The sequence below is a fragment of the Phocoena phocoena genome, chromosome 16 (assembly GCF_963924675.1).
Source record: "Phocoena phocoena chromosome 16, mPhoPho1.1, whole genome shotgun sequence".
Classification (NCBI taxonomy): Eukaryota; Metazoa; Chordata; class Mammalia; order Artiodactyla; family Phocoenidae; genus Phocoena; species Phocoena phocoena.
In genome coordinates this window covers 75,968,397-75,987,640 of record NC_089234.1, presented here as the reverse complement: position 1 = coordinate 75,987,640, position 19,244 = coordinate 75,968,397, and the positions used below count along the sequence as shown (strand labels likewise).

The following is a 19,244-nucleotide window of genomic DNA, read 5'->3' as shown; positions in this document are numbered from 1 at the left end:
GAAGGACCAGTTTGATGGTAGCTGCAAAGAGAACTTTGAATTTGGCAACTTGGAAACTGATTACATTAGAGAAGGCAGGGGTAGTATTGTGCTGGGGAAAGAAATATACTGCGATATGTTGAAGGAAAGAGGTGACAGTGAGAGAGAAGTGGGCCTGGAGTCAGACAGCCTGAGTTGGAATCCTGCCTGCTCAGAATTTTAGCTCTGTGACCTTGGGCGAGTCGCTTAAGTTCTCTAAGTCTCAGTTTCCTTTCATGGGTATTTGAGGGAGAAAAAACTGTGATTTTTATTCCACATTCTCTTATGGATGGTACCCAGCAGAGGCTCAGTACTGACACAGAAGCCAAGATTCAGTTAAAACTGACCAGTGAGTTGAGTGTAGCCCATGAGAACATGATTAATGGTAGCGTATGATAGCCTCCCTTTGGTTCACGGGCACAGATCTGAGCTGTATTGTACCTTTTATTTAGCTTTTTGTTTATCCATGTCTGACAAGAGAATATACACAGTTATGAAATATATCAAACATAATTTCAGATTTATAAGCATGAACCAGAGTTCATTTCTGTGGCATACTTTCCCATAATATGCCGTTGGGTGGAATGAGGTAAGAGCTCCTGACAGTAAGTGAAACCCTCTTGCAGTTGATGGGAAGATAGGTTTCATTCTTGCTTTTTTTAAATGAAGTATAGTTGATTTATGTTGTGTTAATTTCTGCTGTACAGCAAAGTGATTCAATTATACATATATATACATTCTTTTTATATGCTTTTCCATTATGGTTTATCACAGGATACAGTTCCCTGTGCTATACAGTAGGACCTTGTTGTTTATCCATTCTGTATATGATAGTTTGCATCTGCTAATCCCAAACTCCCACTCCATCCAACCCCCTCCCGCTTGGCAACCACAAGTCTGTTCTCTATGTCTGTGAGTGTGTTTCTGTTTCATAGATAGGTTCATTTGTGTCATATTTTAGATTCTACATATGAGTGATATCATATGGTATTTGTCTTTCTCTTTCTGAATTACTTTACTTAGTATGATCATCTCTAAGTCCATCCATGTTGCTGCAAATGGCATTCATTCTTTTTCGTGGCTGAGTAGTATTCCATTGTATATATGTACCACATCTTCTTTATCCATTCATTTGTCAGTGGACACTTAGGTTGTTTCCATGTCTTGGCTAATGTGAATAGTGCTGCAGTGAACATAAGGGTGCATGTGTCTTTTTGAATCATAGTTTTGTTTGGGTATATGTCCAGGAGTGGGATTGCTGGATCATATGGCAACTCTATTTTTAGTTTTTTGAGGAATCTCCATCCTGTTTTCCATAGGGGCTGCACCAACTTACATTCCCACCAACAGTGTCAGAGGGTTGGTTCCCTTTTCTCCAGACTCTCTCCAGTATTTGTTATTTGTTGACTTCTTAACGATGGCCATTCTGACCAGTGAGAGGTGGTACCTCATTGTAATTTTGATTTGCATTCCTCTAATAATTAGCGATGTTGAGCATCTTTTCATGTGCCAGTTGGCCATCTGTATGTCTTCTTTGGAGAAATGTCTATTTACGTCTTCTGCCCATTATTTGATTGGGGTGTTTGTTGTTGTTTTTTTGATACTGAGCTGTATGAGCCGTTTTTATATTTTGGAAATTAATCCCCTGTCAGTCACATCATTTGCAAATATTTTCTCCCATTCTGTAGATTGTCTTTTTGTTTTGTAGATTTCATCCTTAAAATGTCAAAATTTAGATATTAAGGAAACCCTCTGGTGATTGAGGATGTCGTTACAAATCACTGAGTACTATATGATACGCTTTTAAAATTAAAAAGTTGGCTTTATTTTATCTATTTGGCCCATAAAGACATTTATAAATACTGACCTCTTTGATTAACTACCATTTGTGTGAGGAAAAGAAAATTTCATTGCAGCCAATTAGAATTTGTAAGAAACTCAATAATTCATTTATCCTTTGATTCCGGTAATATTTCAGAATCTTGCACTCACTACATAATTTGTTGAATCCTGATCGTTAGCTTTACAGATTGGCAATCCCTAAGATATTGGGATGTATTATTCAATCATAAATACTTGTCAGACACCCAAATATAATTTAATCTGCTAGATATGTTTGCAAAATCAATTTGTGTAGCTACTTGCCAGTTTTATCTGAGGAAACGTTACATTTGGAATTTTGTTTGCCTTATATTTCCAAAGTGTCTCTTAAATCTCTCTCTACTGGGTTTTTTAATGAGAGGCTATTTTTTTTGCATATTATCTAGGTTTCTGTAGATGCCGCCCATGGTTATAGCCCCCGAGCCATTGACATGAGCAACGTTACACTATCCAGAGATCTGCATGTAAGTACTTTTAAAAATATTCTGCAAATTTCATTTTTAAAAAGCATACTGTAACACTTCCTGCATGTGTTTTACAGCATGAATTATTTGAATGTAGTGATCATATAGAAGGTCCATGGAATTTATAGATTATGTACCCTAAGCTTTTAATGCTGTAGAAGTTGATAGAACTTTTTCTAGGATAATATATTTTCTTTAAAGATCACATCTATGTAAAAGTCCTAATATAATTAAATAGCTGCATGTGAGAAGAGACTAAATCAGTAGTTTATAATGCTCTGCTCAAGGATCACTTTAACTACTCATGAAAGAATATATATTATAAGTTGTTTATCCAGGGAAACTGATGGCATTTTGCTTTCTCCACCATAGTTCTATCTGTCTCCTTTGTCACTAAGGAACCTACTTTGAATTGCCTGATTTGAGTGAAAAGATAAAGTTTGTTTCCATGGAACATAAGTTAACAGGTCAATATAATGATCAGACAATGATATTGGCATTGTTAGTATTATTCCAAGAGATATAAGTATATAAAGATAAAAAAATCTATGGATTGTTAAATTGTTTGGCTTGCCCTTTGTCATTGCTCTGTTACGAATATATTAACATGACATAGTAAACTTGAAAATCAAAAATGAAAGGAATCTTGGAGGTAATCTTGTCAAAACCCAAAGGCCACAGAGGCCAAGGCTCATCCAAGACCTCAGACTGACCTAGATTGGGACAGACATGGATCTAGACTGCTTGTCTGATGCTCTTTGCATTCAATGTTCATTCAGTAAGGTTTACATCATCTTTTAAAACTTTAGAAATTAAAATAAGAACTTGTAAATAAACATATTTTTAAAGTCCATAGCTAGTTTGAAGTTTCATTATTAAATTAACAAAACATGTATCTTTAAACATTATAAAGAACAATGACCATTCCCATCACATCACCTCTGCTGGTGTGTAAATTCACAGATCATTAGAATCCTCTGAAATTCAGATTCTAAATAACAAAGCTGTGCTTAATTATCTTTTACATGTGTTTTAGCACTAACACACTACGATTTATTAATTTAAAGTATGTTTTGATATTACATATTGGAAGGCAAAGTTATCTTTTTCTACTATCCTTTTAGAGTATAACTTAGTTGCTAAATATTTTGTTCGTTTAAGGCTATGGCAGAAATGATGGCTGAAAACTACCATAATATATGGGCAAAGAAAAAGAAACTGGAACTGGAGTCCAAAGGTAATATTTTCTAAAAATCCTTATAAAAAAACAATCAGAGTTTGAGTACATGAACGTATGATAGGGATAAAATAGTGTTTTCAGCATAAGAGCTCATTACAGCTTTATTTTATTAGAATGGTTCAAATATGGCTGTAATAGTTTCAAGGTGGAAATGCTATTTTCTGATTGCTAGTGTATATTTCCTCATGTCCCAGAATTTTGATGGCTCTCTCTTGCCCATTTTAGCATGTAGATAACTATATTTCTTATCCTAATACCCGAGGTGTTCTATTAGTTACGTAGACCTCCCTCACTGACTTCTATCCCCAACTTAAATATTTCTCATTTCATTCTATCTCCCATCCTCAGCCTCTTTGTTTTGTTCAGTCCAGTTATGTTATTGTCTCTTACGTTCTTTTTTTCTAACATCTTTATTGGAGTATAATTGCTTTACATTGTTGTGTTAGTTTCTGCTGTATAACAAAGTGAATCAGATATATGTATACATACATCCTCATATCCCCTCCCTCGTGCGTCTCCCTCCCACCCTCGTTATCCCACCCCTCTAGGTGGTTGCAAAGCCCCGAGCTGATCTCCCTATGCCCTGCAGCTGCTTCCCACTAGCTATCTATTTTACATTTGGTAGTGTATATATGTCAATGCTACTCTCTCACTTTGTTCCAGCTTACACGTCCCCCTCCCCATGTCCTCAAGTCCATCCTCTACGTCTGTGTCTTTATTCCTGTGCTTCCCCTAGGTTCTTTAGAACCATTTTTTTTTAATTCCATATATATGTGTTAGCATATGGCATTTGTTTTTCTTTTTCTGTCTTTTCATCTTGTTTATGGTTTCCTTTGCTGTGCAAAAGCTTTTAAGTTTCATTAGGTCCCATTTGTTTATTTTTGTTTTTATTTCCATTTCTGTAGGAGGCGGGTCAAAAGGATCTTGCTGTGATTTATGTCATAGAGTGTTCTGCCCTATTTTCCTCTAAGAGTTTTATACTGCCTGGCCTTACAGTTAGGTCTTTAATCCATTTTGAGTTTATTTTTGTGTATGGTGTTAGGGGGTGTTCTATTTCATTCTTTTACATGTAGCTGTCCAGTTTTCCCAGCACCATTTATTGAAGAGGCTGTCTTTTCTCCATTGTATGCTCTTGCCTCTGTTATCAAAGATAAGGTGACCATATGTGTGTGGGTTTACCTCTGGGTTTTCTATCCTGTTCCATTGATCTATATTTCTATTTTTGTGCGAGTACCATACTGTCTTGATGACTGTAGCTTTGTAATATAGTCTGAAATCAGGGAGCCTGATTCCTCCAGCTCCATTTTTCTTTCTCAAGATTGCTTTGGCTGTTCAGGGTCTTTTGTGTTTCCACACAAATTGTGAAAATTTTTGTTCTAGTTGTGTGGAAGATGCCAGTGGTAGTTTGATAGGGATTGCATTGAATCTGTAGATTGCTTTGGGTAGTATAGACATTTTCACATTGTTGATTCTTCCAATCCAAGAACATGGTATATCTCTCCATCTATTTGTATCATCTTTAATTTCTTTCATCAGTGTCTTATAGTTTTCTGTATACAGGTCTTTTGTCTCTTAAGGTAGGATTATTCCTAGGTATTTTATTCTTTTTGTTGCAGTGGTAAATGGGAGTGTTTCCTTAATTTCTCTTTCAAATTTTTCAGCATTAGCACATAGGAATGCAAGAGATTTCTCTGCATTAATTTTGTATCCTGCTACTCTGCATATTCATTGATTAGCTCTAGTAGTTTTCTGGTAGCATCTTTAGAATTCTCTATGTATAGTATCATGTCATCTGCAAACAGTGAGAGTTTTACTACTTCTTTTCCAAATTGGACTCCTTTTATTTCTTTTTCTACCCTGATTGCTGTGGCTAAAACTTCCAAAACTATGTTGAATGAGAGTGGTGAGAGTGGGCAACCTTGTCTTGTTCTGATCTTAGAGGAAATGGTTTCAGTTTTTCACCATTGAGAATGATGTTGGCTGTGGGTTTGTCATATATGGCCTTTATTATGTTGAGGTAGGTTCCCTCTATGCTACGTCCTGGAGAGTTTTTATCATAAATGGGTGTTGAATTTTGTCAAAAGCTTTTTGTGCATCTATTGAGCTTATTATATGGTTTTCATCCTTCAGTTTGTTAATATGGTGTATCACACTGATTGATTTGCGTATAGTGAAGAATCCTTGCATTCCTGGGATAAACCCCACTTGATCATGGTGTATGATCCTTTTAATGTGCTGTTGGATTCTTTTTGCTAGTATTTTGTTGAGGATTTTTACATCTGTGTTCATCAGAGCTATTGTCCTGTAGTTTTCTTATTTTGTGACATCTTTGTCTGGTTTTGGTGTCAGGGTGATGGTGGCCTCATAGAATGAATTTGGGAGTGTTTCTCCCTCTGCTATATTTTGGAAGAGTTTGAGAAGGATAGGTGTTACTTCTTCTCTAAATGTTTGATAGAATTCGCCTGTGAAGCCATCTTGCCCTGGGCTTTTGTTTTTTGGAAGATTTTTAATCACAGTTTCAATTTCAGTGCTTGTGATTGGTCTGTTTATATTTTCTATTTCTTCCTGGTTCAGTGTCAGAAGGTTGTGCTTTCCTAAGAATTTGTCCATTTCTTCCAGGTTGTCCATTTTACTGGCATAGAGTTGCTTGTAGTAGTCTCTTAGGATGCTTTGTATTTCTGTGGTGTCTGTTGTAACTTCTCCTTTTTCATTTCTAATTCTCTTGATTTGAGTCTTCTCCCTTTTTTTCTTGGTGGGTCTGACTAATGGTTTATCAATTTTGTTTATCTTCTCATAGAACCAGCTTTCAGTTTTATTGATCTTTGCTATTGTTTCCTTCATTTCTTTTTCATTTATTTCTGATCTGATCTTTATGACTTCTTTCCTTCTGCTAACTTTGGGGTTTTTTTGTTTTTCTTTCCGTAACTGCTTTAGGGGTAAGGTTAGGTTGTTTATTAGAGACTTTTCTTGTATCTTGAGGTAGGATTGTCTTGCTATAAACTTCCCTCTTAGAACTGCTCTTGCTGCATCCCATAGGTTTTGGGTCATCTTGTTTTCATTGTCATTTGTTTCTAGGTATTTTTTGATTTCCTCTTTGATTTCTTCAGTGATCTCTTGATTTTTTAGTAGTGTATTGTTTAGCTCCCATGTGTTTGTATTTTTACAGTTTTTTTCCTATAATTGATATCTAGTCTCATAGCGTTGTGGTTGGAAAAGATACTTGATACGATTTCAGTTTTCTTAAATTTACCAAGGCTTGATTTGTGACCCAAGATGTGATATATCCCGTAGAAAGTTCCATGAGCCCTTGAAAAGAAAGTGTATTCTATTGTTTTTGGATGGAATGTCGTATAAATATCAGTTAAGTCCATCTTGTTTAATGTATCATTTAAATCTTGTGTTTCCGTATTTATTTTCATTTTGGATGATCTGTCCATTGGTGAAAGTGGGGTGTTAAAGTCCCCTGCTATGATTGTGTTACTGTCGATTTCCCCTTTTATGGCTGTTAGCATTTGCCTTATGTATTGAGGTGCTCCTATGTTGGGTGCATAAGTATTTACAATTGTGATATCTTCTTCTTGGATTGATCCCTTGATCATTATGTAGTGTCCTTCTTTGTCTCTTGTAATAGTCTTTATTTTAAAGTCTATTTTGTCTGATATGAGAACTGCTACTCCAGTTTTCTTTTGATTTCCATTTGCATGGAATATCTTTTTCCATTCCCTCCCTTTCAGCCTGTATGTGTCCCTAGGTCTGAAATGGGTCTCTTTTAGACAGCATATGTACAGGTCTTTTTTTTTTATCCATTCAGCCAGTCTTTGTCTTTTGGTTGGGGCATTTAATCCATTTACATTTAAGGTAATTATTGATATGTATGTTTGTATTACCATATTCTTAATTGTTTGGGGTTTGTTATTGTAGGTCTTTTCCTTCTCTTCTGTTTCCTGTCTAGAGAAGTTCCTTTAGCATTTGTTGTAAAGCTGGTTTGGTGGTGCTGAATTCTCTTAACTTTTGCTTATCTGTAAAGGTTTTAATTTCTCTGTCGAGTTGGAATGAGATCCTTGCTGGGTAGAGTAACCTTGGTTGTAGGTTTTTCCCTTTCCTCACTTTAAATATGTCCTCCCACTCCCTTCTGACTTGCAGGGTTTCTGTTGAAAGCTCAGCCGTTAACCTTATGGGGATTCCCTTGTATGTTATTTGTTGCTTTTCCCTTGCTGCCTTTAGTATGTTTTCTTTGTATTTAATTTTTGATAGTTTGATTAATATGTGTCTTGGCCTGTTTCTCTTTGGGTTTATCCTGTATGGGGCTCTCTGTGCTTCCTGGACTTGATTGACTATTTCCTTTCCCATGTTAGGGAAGTTTTTGACTATAATCTCTTCAAATATTTTCTCAGACCCTTTCTTTTTCTCTTCTTCTGGAACCCCTATAGTTCAAATGTTGGTGTGTTGAATGTTGTCCCCGAGGTCTCTGAGACTGTCCTCAATTCTTTTCTTTCTTTATTCTGCTCCCTGGCACTTATTTCCACCATTTTACCTTCCAGCTCACTTATCCATTCTTCTGCCTCGGCTATTCTGTTATTGATTCCTTCTAGAGTATTTTTAATTTCCGTAATTTGTTGTTCATCACTGTTTGTTTGCTCTTTAGTTCTTCTAGATCCTTGTTAAATGTTTCTTGCATTTTCTCCATTCTATTTCCGAGTTTTGGGATCATCTTTCCTATCATTACTCTGAATTCTTTTCTAGGTAGGTTGCCTATTTTGTCTTCATTTATTTGGTCTTGTAGGTTTTTACTTTGCTCCTTCGTCTGTAACATATTTTTCTTTTCGTTTCCTTTTTTTTTTTTGATGGGTGGTGCTGTATTCCTGTCTTACTGGTTGTTTGGCCTGAGACATCCAGCACTGGAATTTGCAGGCAGTTAGATAGAGCCAGGTCTTGGTGCTGAGATGAGGACCTCTGGGAGGCCTCACTCTGATTGATATTCCCTGGAGTCTGAGGTTCCCTGTTAGTCCAGCGGTTTGGACTTGGAGTTCCCACCACAGGAGTTTGGACCCGACCTCCGGCCTGGGACTCAAAATCCCGCAAGCTTCGTGGTGCAGTAAAAAAAAAACAAAAAAAAAAAAACAGAAAAGGAAGAAAGAAAGAAGAAAAGGAGCAGTAAAATATCAAAGAATAAAAAACAAAATAAAATTAGGAAGATAAAAAGTATATTAGGAAAAATGAAACTATAATCGAAACAACTGCAGCCAGGTAAAATAAAACCAGAACAGAAAAAAAACAGGTGGGGGGTGGGGGTGGCAACACACCAAAAGGAGAGATCACTAACAAAGTGTAAAGAATAAAATAAAATTAGAAAAATAAAAGATTTATTGGGAAAAATAAAAATATAAAAGAATCAACAACAGTGGATCAACCAGGTAAAGCAAGAACCCCAATCTGGAAGAGGAAAAAAACAAAAAAGCCTTGGCTATAGGGATGGGGTTTAGGCGGTGGGCGGAACGTAGGCAGGGGTGGGGTTTTGGGTGAGCCGGGGCCTCTGCTTAGGACCTGCGCAGAAGTGGAGAGGCGGCGTGTGGAAAGGAGGGTCTCCGGCGTGTGCAGTTCTGGCGTTTGGAGGTAGGGCCCTGAGTGAGGGTGTGTGGGTGGAGCTTAGGGCCAGCACGTTGGAGGGGGTCTCCGAGTACAGAGGTGGGGCCGTGGGTGGCAGTGTAGGGGCGGGGCTTGGGCTCTGAGCCGCAGGAGGGAGGCTCCGAGGGCAGAGGATTAGGTCCCAGCAGCCTCCCGGGTGCCTAGGTGGACAGGGAAAGCACTGGCCCCGTTCCCCTCCGTTCCTTCGTGCCCCTCCCCCACTGTCTCCCCCGTAGCCACTGGGGTGCCAGCCACCCTTCAGGGGTGCCAGCCCCGGAGGTCTGGCCTTTACTTTTGCTCCCCCTTCCCCACCTCCCACTCCCTCAGGACCCACGCGGCTGCAGGGGGCCTCGGTGGGCAGAGGATCAGGCCCGGGGATCTCAGCAGGTTCCTGGGGGGTCCAAGTGGGCAGGGGAAACCTGGCCACGCTCCCTTTTGATCCTCTGCCCTCCCAGTGGCTCCCCAGTTTCCCCCTTCGGGCCTGGGATCCCTTCCCCTCAGGGACGCTAGTCCCGTCCCGCCGCCACTTCTCCTCCCCCTTCACTCCCCCCGCACCCCGCGTCCTACCCGGTCGCTGGGGGTTCCTCCCGTCCCCTCAGGTGACCGTGGTCCCCCACTGGGGCCTGGTAGATGCCCTAGTTGCGCGGAGACGCGAATTCTGCGTCCTCCTAGTATGCCGTCTTGACTCCGCCCCTCATATTCTTTTGCTTGCTCTTTTCTGCTGTTTTTATTAAATACTAAAACAACCTAGTATTCTCTTAGTCATTTCTCAAATCTTTTCTTCGTTTATTGAGAAAATTATATTTCTTAATATAAATATACGATATTTACATAGATATTTTCTTCAGTTTAATGCATCTAATGATCTCTTTCATTGTTATTTATTCAGTATTAGCTGAATAAATCAGCAGCATTAGCTTTAGATTATACACATATTGTTTATAATGTGTGTGTGTGTGTTTTCTTTAGTTACTTCGTATGTGGGTCTCTTTCCCCCGATGAGAATATAGTTCAGGTTCAGGGCCACAATTTTGATTACTTTTGTCATCCTTATTGTACAGCTCTGGACACCAGGAAACTCTCTATTTCTTATTTATTGATACAGGTAAGAATAGAGAAGGAGATCATTTTGGGAGGTGGAGATATTTCATAATGAAAGGAATAGCTGTGATATTGGAGGGTGGTACCAGGCACCAAGCACTAGGAAACCAAGGAAAACAAATTAGAATTGGGCATAGAAATGAACAAAAAGGATTCCATATACCAGAATTGCCTATTCAAGAATTTGGCTCAGGGCTAGACCTGTTTTTCTAGAAACATTCCATCAGTGTTTGTAAAATGAATGATCAGTTATTTGATTGGCTGATGGATGGATGGAAGGATGGATGGGTAACTGAGTTACAGAGTTATAGAATTTTCACTTAGGTTATTGAAGGAGCATTGTCCACATAACTAGTTAACAAAATTACTGTTTGTTCCATGAGCAGATTACATGAAAAAAAATTCAGTTTTGTCTTCTAAGTGTGTTTCAATCACTATGGTTTGGTTACAACTAAGAGTAATAAGCAGCTATCTTAGTACTCACGTCTAATAAGTATGCTAGAAAATCATCATCCTTTAACTTCTGGGCCAGCCATTGGGTGTCCTACAGTCAGTGTTTTCTTTGAAGCACATCACTCATAAATGAGGCATCTGTACCTCTGCATCCAGCTTGTACTGGTCCAAATTCATACTGTGTAGGGGGGAGACAAGCATAATTGGAGCAAAGGCTAAAAGGTGAGGTAGTGAAATTAGTATTCTTACCCCATGAAGACTACCCTTTCAAAGGAGAAAGGGAGTTGTTTGGCACTAAAACAGCAGGCCAATATGAAAGGTATTGAAGTATATAGCACTGGATCTTGGCTTTTAAGTTATTGGGGCTAAAGGAAGGAGAAATGATTCTTGGAACCAGAAAAGCTTGAGACTGTGGGCAGTTTTAGGACAGAAGCTACAGGTGTCTTTTCTCCAATGTGTTCCCTCTCCTGGAGACTTTGACAGCCAACTTGTGTCCTGACAACTCTGTGGGTGGGAGTGTGGGAGAGGCCTGTCACCTACTGCATGTCTTAGTACCTATGGGGTGTGTGTGTGTGTGTGTGTGTGTGTGTGTGTGTGTGTTTGAGAGAGAGAGACATTGAAAAACAATAGGAAAGAGACAAAGAAACAGCAGGAAAGAAGAGAGTGGCCAGGAAGTCAGGAATAAGGAAATGACTTGAAATAGCCATTTAGTCATCTGGGCACTTGGACAACTAAGAGTCAGTGACACACCTGCCCACTTGTTTCAGCCCCATCCAGGGCTCAGGGCTCTTCTACCATCCCTACATCTATGTGCAGAAGATGAATCTGCTTTAGAAAAACTGGGAGAAAATGTCCTCTTTTGCTCACCCAGGTTGTCTGTTCCTCAGTGCCTTCCCAATCTACTTTAAGAAGCTAGCAGAGTATGGGGGAAATCAGGCAGTTTAAGGAGTATGTCATGAATAGAAAAAAGGAGTGAGAGTCCAAGAAATATTATCCATGTTCCCCAATTAGTGAAAAATGTAAAGAAGTAGCATTTCTTTTTATTCTTCTTTCCCCACTACCACATATTTTGGGCTGCAATGATCTGTCACTAAGCCAAGGACAGTGCTGGTGTCAAAACAACTTTGACCCTTTAGCATGAATGAGTACACAAGCCAGGCAGTATGTCTGAGGCAGAGTCCTAGGAATTCCTGCGTATTTATTCACCTCTCAGGTTTAGCTCGTTTCTTTACCTCCCTTCCACATAATATCTATACTCATGTTGTAAATAGGCAAGACCAAGGTAGTCACACTGCCATTAGCTAAGTGGCACAGCAAAGGACATCATTTCCAGTCTGTTGGCTGACTTCAAAGAACCCACCCTATCTAGTTCTGAAGGGTTTTAGGGTCAGAGCGTACTTTGTGTTCTTAGGATTTTTAAAGTTTAGGCTTTATTCATTCTCTCTCTCTCTTTCTCTCTTTCCCTCTTCCCCACCCCCCCTTGCCCCTCACCCTTCCCAAAGTAACCTGTTAGTGTCTGACACCCCACACCAGATCATTGCGGATTACAAATTAAGTTGCCAGTTTCTCTAGGAATAAAGGACTACATGCAATAGTGGAATTTCTAAATAGGTTATGATCGCAGCATGATTAAGTTAAATGTTTGCTTCATAAATTTTTTCATAAAATATGCTTTTAAATTCTATCTCTGATTATGACAGAAGTCAAATTTGTTCTCAGTGGGCTTAGTAGTTGATTCTATATCCTTCTTGCTGTCCACAAAATGTTTCTTAGTATCACATGAGAATTGTATTCTTCTGACCAGTGTATTATATTACATTAATAATTGTATCATACTGTAAAATTACTGATGGCTTCTTAATATGCTTCAGGTTAACGTGGTAGTTCCTGACTCTCACTTTGCATTTGTGGTGTATAGTGTCACCTAATGGTCAGAAGGTTCAGTGCGTGATTGCATTTCTGTAGATGGCGCTCTCAGTCAAAGCAAGCTCTAGGAGAGCATGGCATTTTCTCCTTTGCCTTTTTGTCTGCTTATTTCTTGTGTGGGGCCGGTTCAACATTTATGATTGTTTGGGGAGCTCCTGGCTTAACCCCATCGGACAGGGATTTAATAGTCTCTATGTTGTCATAATTCAAACAAAATAGTTGTTTTTTTCTGGTGTTCCCTTAGCAGTTGTATTTCAAGGAATTTCAGCATCCCGCATAAAATATATTCCTATATGTATTTTGTAAACTTTAAATTTGGGACATACTATGCTATGCATGTTGCTGCTGCTTTAATAGCATTCCCTGTATGAAATCTTAACATCTGGAATTACCAGGGCATTTTTTGAAATTTTTATAATTTTTACAAAAAGTTTTATAAAATTTATAGTTTTATAAATTGTTTTCTTTTTATCAGTTTTTTTGAGTTTAAATGCTTCCCAGAATTTTCAAATCTCAAAGAATGCTTTTAGTATTTCTTACCAGAAGAGGTATAGTAGAAACCTAGGTTCTTGCCAAAATTCTTAATCAAGTACATATGTTACTTTTATTAGATATTTAAGAGCAATCAACTTGTACCTGCAGTCTAAGTATGGGTTTTGTATATTTAGAAAGATGTGACCATCAAGTACTCTCTGATCTGGGAGGCATAGTAAAAATTCCATATTTAAGACATTTTTTTCTCTTCTCTCTGTGTGGTGGCCAATGAAGCATATTGCTTGAAACATGCCTTGTAATTTTACTGGATCCAGCTGTGCATGTTTTGGTGCATAAATACACTCTGCATTTGGAGTTCCAGTGGAGAGGAGAACACAGCTTCTTTTCCTTTCTTGTGTGACTGCAGATGTCATTGGCATTTGAAATTACAAATGCCTGTGTGTTCATGTTTTAATTGCCTCTTAGAAGGCATAAGCACAGTCTTTTTTGAACAGGTTTCCTGAATTAATTGGAGCATTAAAGGCATGAGAGAGGGAAGTCTTATATGAGTCCTGTATATCCTGTGTATAAGTGGAGGACACCAGAAGTGCTGTAGTGCAGTCCTATTATACATGCAGCCATATCTCATTTCACATTATTTTCTAATTACTATGCTGTGTTCCTGTCTTGACATCCTCTTAGGAGGTGGAAACCATCCCCTGCTGGTACCCTATGATACACTGACGGCCAAAGAGAAAGCCAAGGATAGGGAAAAAGCACAGGACATCCTCAAGTTCCTGCAGATCAATGGCTATGCTGTATCCAGGTAAAAGCACACCTACTCCAGTCACACATTCTCGTTATAAGACTGAATATTTAAATATCCCTGTCAGATTTAAGGCTGAAAATGAACTCAGTGATCTCTTTAAATCTTAGAGCTACTGTTTAGTATGTTCAAAATATACGTGTCAGAAACATTAATGCCCTTAGCTGTTGTGCCACATAATTGAGTTCCTTACACTTCTTATGTTAAGTCCCCATCCATCATTTAGGCAAAATCCCTAGGCAAAAATGATACTCTGTTTTTCTAAATGCAGCATTTTATTACATAGTAATAGTTATTTAGTACAGTTTTATATCAGGTGCAAAGTATTTTTTATAAATTAAATCTTTTTTGTTTTTAGCTACAAGAATATTAGCTAACCTTGCAAATTTATCTATATCTGTGTGTGTGTATATATACACATCTATATATTGCTATATGTAACATGTTAAATATACTTCTCTATATATAGGTATTTAACAAAATATATTTCGTTTTTACCTTACCTTCTAACAGTCTTTGTAGATGATGGTTTCCATTTTTCCTTTTTGCTGTTCTAGAGGATTCAAGGACCTGGAATTGGACACTCCTTCTATTGAGAAACGATTTGCCTATAGTTTCCTTCAGCAACTCATTCGCTATGTGGACGAAGCCCACCAGTATATCCTGGAGTTTGGTAGGTACCATAGTCCTATTACTAACAGCTCAGTTTTTGTTATTCTTAACATTTACAGCATCAGGAGATAGAACAGCATAGACTACTGTGATGCGTGTGGTGTGCTCCCGGATGGTATAAACACTTTCTATCCATCATAATACTAATTTGAGTCTAAAAGTCAATAGGCAAACTCATTTCTAAGGATGGGTAAATTTTGAGAACTTAAAAAAAATCTAACATGTAATACTTTTCTCCTTAAAATGTTTATTGGCATTGATTTTTCATTTTGAAAGATACATTGGATGGACATCAGATTTTAAGGTACACTTAAATCTTTCCTAATGAAATTAATTTCTCTGCTCTTAAAAAAATCTAAACTAAAACTCTATGGATTCTCCAAATTTCTAGACAATGTAAAGGCCTTGAGTTTAGCCTGTGCAGCGTTACACATTTATATTAGAGTATCTGCAATACAGAATACTTGATTATTCTCTTAGAGCGAAAGGAAAAACCTCTTCCCCATCTGGCTCAGTGCCATTTAAGTACAAAAAGAACTCCTTATTTTAAATCTAAGATTCAGAACAGAATATCAAGACAGCCTCCTCTCACCTCTCTTATTTTGTGTTTATCCTCAGCACTGTTGAATTAAAATTCAAGTTGTCAATTACTCACCTTTGTGTCAGATCCCCTTCCAGCCACTGGTTGGTATTAGGATATAAAGGAGTAGAGTTTGGTCCTTTTTGAAAGGCAGTGTGCTCTGCTGGTGGTGCATCTTCTCGTTTTCTTTTCCAGTTTTAAAGTTCTCTTTCTGGTTTTGTTTTGGTTTTTTAACCCTCATTCTTTCTGTTTTCAGCCCCTTTCCTTGGGGCCCGTAGTCCTAGATCCCTTAGTGATACATCAGCAACAAACCCCTCCTAACCAAGGGCTCTTTTTGCTGCTGTTTTCTTAGGATTTATATTAGTTTTCAGCACAGCATCAGATTAACGTTTATAGGAATTCGAGCTCTGGTATTTTCTTGTTCCTGGCCCCTGGATCCCCAATGTGATTAGAGATTTTCTACTTGAGCATCGTTCTCTTAAAGAACCTCCCTCTTTTTCCACCTGCCTCTTTAGCTACAGTACAAATGCTATATTTTTCCTCTCTTAATCATCTTTTTCATAAAGGCCAATTATACAAACTAATCTATAATATGCAGTCTCTTTGTAACTCATCCAACAATATATATTTTTAAATATGATCGTCACCTTGACTAGTAGCCAAATTAGTCTGAATGAAATTTGACCAAAGAACAAGCATGAGGCCATGGTGAACTTTTGAAGCTTTTATGCACAAAGTTAAGTGTTGACATTTCTAATCCACATTTAAAAGTATCTGTATGAGTAGCAGCTCTGGGATCCAGCTTTTTTTTTTTTTTTGATGAGAGGAGAAGAGGGAATGAAGAGTGATCGTTTGGAAAGGGAATAAGCAAAGTTTTTGCTTATGTATGGGTAGCAGAAACAGAACTTTGAAGGGTAAAATGTGTTTAGGCTTCGCTTTATTCACATTGTATTCAAGTTTCTGAATAAACCTTCTAGGACAGCATTTGTGTGTAAGGAGTGGTGAGAAGCTAACTACAGGGCAGATTCACCCACTTCACACATTTCTTTCTTTCTATAGGATAGAGAAGGTACTATGAACAGAATTCTGGGGAGAAATAAGGTTAGATTAATATAGAGCCCAACAAAATTAGTTTTTTTTTTTACAATTGCTGCTGTTACCTGTTCCATTTTCAGGTGGCTTTGGCAGGGCAAATTATGTACAAGAATTCTGTCAAGAGGAGAAGCAGAGTTGAGATTGTCTACATGATCATTTGTTTTCATTTTCATTTTTCATTATTACTAAAACCCAAAATTTCTGTAATACCGTCTTCTTTCATCTTACACTTTATTGCCTTTGCAACACATCTTTAATATATTCATTCTTAAACGTAGACTCATGGTGATGGTAAGAATATGCCTGTGCCTTTTTTGAAGTTTTGTATTACATCACAGATCATACTCTCTCCAGATCTTTTCACATTTTCTACAGAGGCATTTTTGTTAAAATATATAATGAAAAGAAAGATATTTCCTATTTAGTTCTTTGAAATATTAGCAGATTTAGATAGGTACAAATTTCTGTCTCAATAACGTTTATATAAGAAGGTCCCTTAGGTGGATCCAGCCATTCTGCATAATATGCTTGAGAGAGATTTAGTGCAAAAGTGATTTAAAAGAAATTGAGATTCGCGAGCATTGAAAAGCCATTATTTTCTTTTACTTATTCATGGGAAGAGCACTGTCTGATTTTACAAAGTATTAGCTAAGTTCTCTAAAAGTTATCCTGAATTTATGCTTAAGATTTAATAAAGTGTATTTCAAATTGTTTTTATTTCTATGGGCAAGAGAACTTTTTCAAGCAAAAGTCAGTTTGATTCTTATAAAATATGGAAGCTCTGCTTACAGATTTTACACTGAAACCTTATATCCAGTTCTGAAATTCTTAGCTCTCCAATCTGTTCTGCATAGCATCGTGGTTATTATAGTTTATTGCTACCTCTTCTATATGTATGAAACCTCCTTTATATGCATGAGGGAGGTAGGAAAGGCCACCTTCTAAGCTAAACACATTCAGTCAATCAGTTCTTAACCTTGAACTCATTTTCTACACCATGGGGGAAATTCAGGGCTTTTTGCTTTGCTTATGGAAATTATCTTTTGACACTGGTGAACTTTTTTATTCTTTAGCAGAATGTTAATTTTCCAACCTAGTATTACAGCTGTGGTCCTCCCCGTCATCACAGGCACTGGCTTCCTGAAATTTTTCCATTGGTATATTAATATTAAAGGCTGTAACTTGCAGTCACACCAAGAAGTCACTATCTTTATTTAGAGGTCCGTGTTAAAATCTAACAAATTACGTTTACTTATTTTCCACTCACTTTTCTCACCCCAGGGAGCTTCTTTCTTACTGAAAGAGAATGTGGGATTTTCCTGCTAAAAATGTGGGATTTTTACTTTATTCCAGTTTCCTCCCTACTTGTCAATCAGATCTCAAAGCTACACCAGTATGTTTGTGCTTGTAACCACATGTATGGGCTGTCTCAAGAGCTTTTTTATTTTGATTTGGGTATGTTTTTAATCTTTTTTTAAATTACACAACTGAAGTTAGCCTTTATATTTTTGTATTCAGTTTAGTGGGGTAACGCATTTAGCAGTGTGTTCTAAACTTAGCATTTAGGGTGAATAGCTTGCAATGTTTGAAGTGCAACATGTACCTAAAAACTCTTCATGTCTACAGATGGTGGCAGCAGAAGCAAAGGAGAACATTTCCCTTATGAACAAGAAATCAAGTTCTTTGCTAAAGTACAGTATACAGTCCGTCCTGTATTTCCTTCAATATGTGTGTTTACCAAATACACTCTTTAGATCGTTGCCTCTTTATGGAATGCACTTGTCTACAAATGTGAATTCTACTCTAACTAAATATTCTGTGGCATGAAAATAACTGCATGAATCACGTGGGATAAATGTGCTCCCAGCACCTTTGGTCATGCTTTAACTCGCTCTGCTCTCCGTATTGTATTTCTCAAATGACCTTGCCCTCTGTGAAGTCTGACTCAAAGTTCTCTTTTTTGGCTTTATCATATGACATAAAGGAGAAACATCTATTTCCTAACATTTGAATATTCTGATTTAAAATTTTTAGATGAATATTTCTTTGTTATAGAGGAAAACCATGAGTTAATTTATCAGTGGGTATGTTATAAGAACCTATACTATAGAATCCTTGTGGGACCTGAATCCTACTCAGAAGAGGAAAACTGAGGCTCAGAGAGGATCAATTGTTCATGTTTAGTGTATATCCCATGATTTTTATTTATTCCGTTTAATACGAATTTATCAAGAACTTGCTGTGTGCACACTCCAGCCGGTACGGGAAGGAGATGAAGAGTTGCAAAGTGTCCACATTGGGTCCATTCACGTACCCAGTGTTTACTCTGAGCCTAGTCTGTGCCATGCATGGATTTATGTCCTGGAGATTCACTATCACAAAGACAGAATGCCCTTGGGAAGCTTTCCTATTTACAATATGTTTTAGTTAACCTGAAGACCTAATGATTTCCGTCCATTTCCTCTCAAAGTACTTGCATTTGGTGGTTATAGGTCATTTACAAAATGACATGTTATTTTGACTGATTACTATTTGGTTTCTATTATGTTTTCAGAATTGTACCCTTTACTGTAAGGGAGCTGTCTCTTGTCTTTTCTTTCCACTCAGTATTGCACCCCAAATCTGTATCAGTCCTCTGAAGTCTGTCTTGGGCTGCACGTTGCTGGTTATCTGTTCTGCTAGGATGTAATCGCCCTTGAGAACCAGTGATCAGAAGTGCTTGTATTCATGGCCTCTAATCACACGTTTAAAATACATTCTTGTATTTCATCGCCTGTGTACTCAGCGCCCCTAGTGATTTTGTTTGCAGATGCATGCCTAATGTGGCTTAATTTCTACTAAGTCTCTGATTCACTCATTCACATATTTATTGAGTACCTACTATATGTC

General features: G+C 37.8%; 1 protein-coding gene across 1 annotated transcript in view; it reads left to right on the top strand.

Moving 5' to 3' along the window:
* RYR2 (ryanodine receptor 2) overlaps nucleotides 1-19,244 on the top strand; it is a 515,056-nt gene that overhangs the window by 338,670 nt on the left and 157,142 nt on the right. Inside the window, exons 58-62 of the mRNA XM_065893933.1 lie at nucleotides 2,286-2,363; nucleotides 3,525-3,600; nucleotides 13,885-14,008; nucleotides 14,566-14,681; nucleotides 17,982-18,046. Of these exons, the coding sequence (XP_065750005.1) occupies nucleotides 2,286-2,363; nucleotides 3,525-3,600; nucleotides 13,885-14,008; nucleotides 14,566-14,681; nucleotides 17,982-18,046 (459 nt within the window). The remainder of the gene's footprint in view (nucleotides 1-2,285; nucleotides 2,364-3,524; nucleotides 3,601-13,884; nucleotides 14,009-14,565; nucleotides 14,682-17,981; nucleotides 18,047-19,244) is intronic.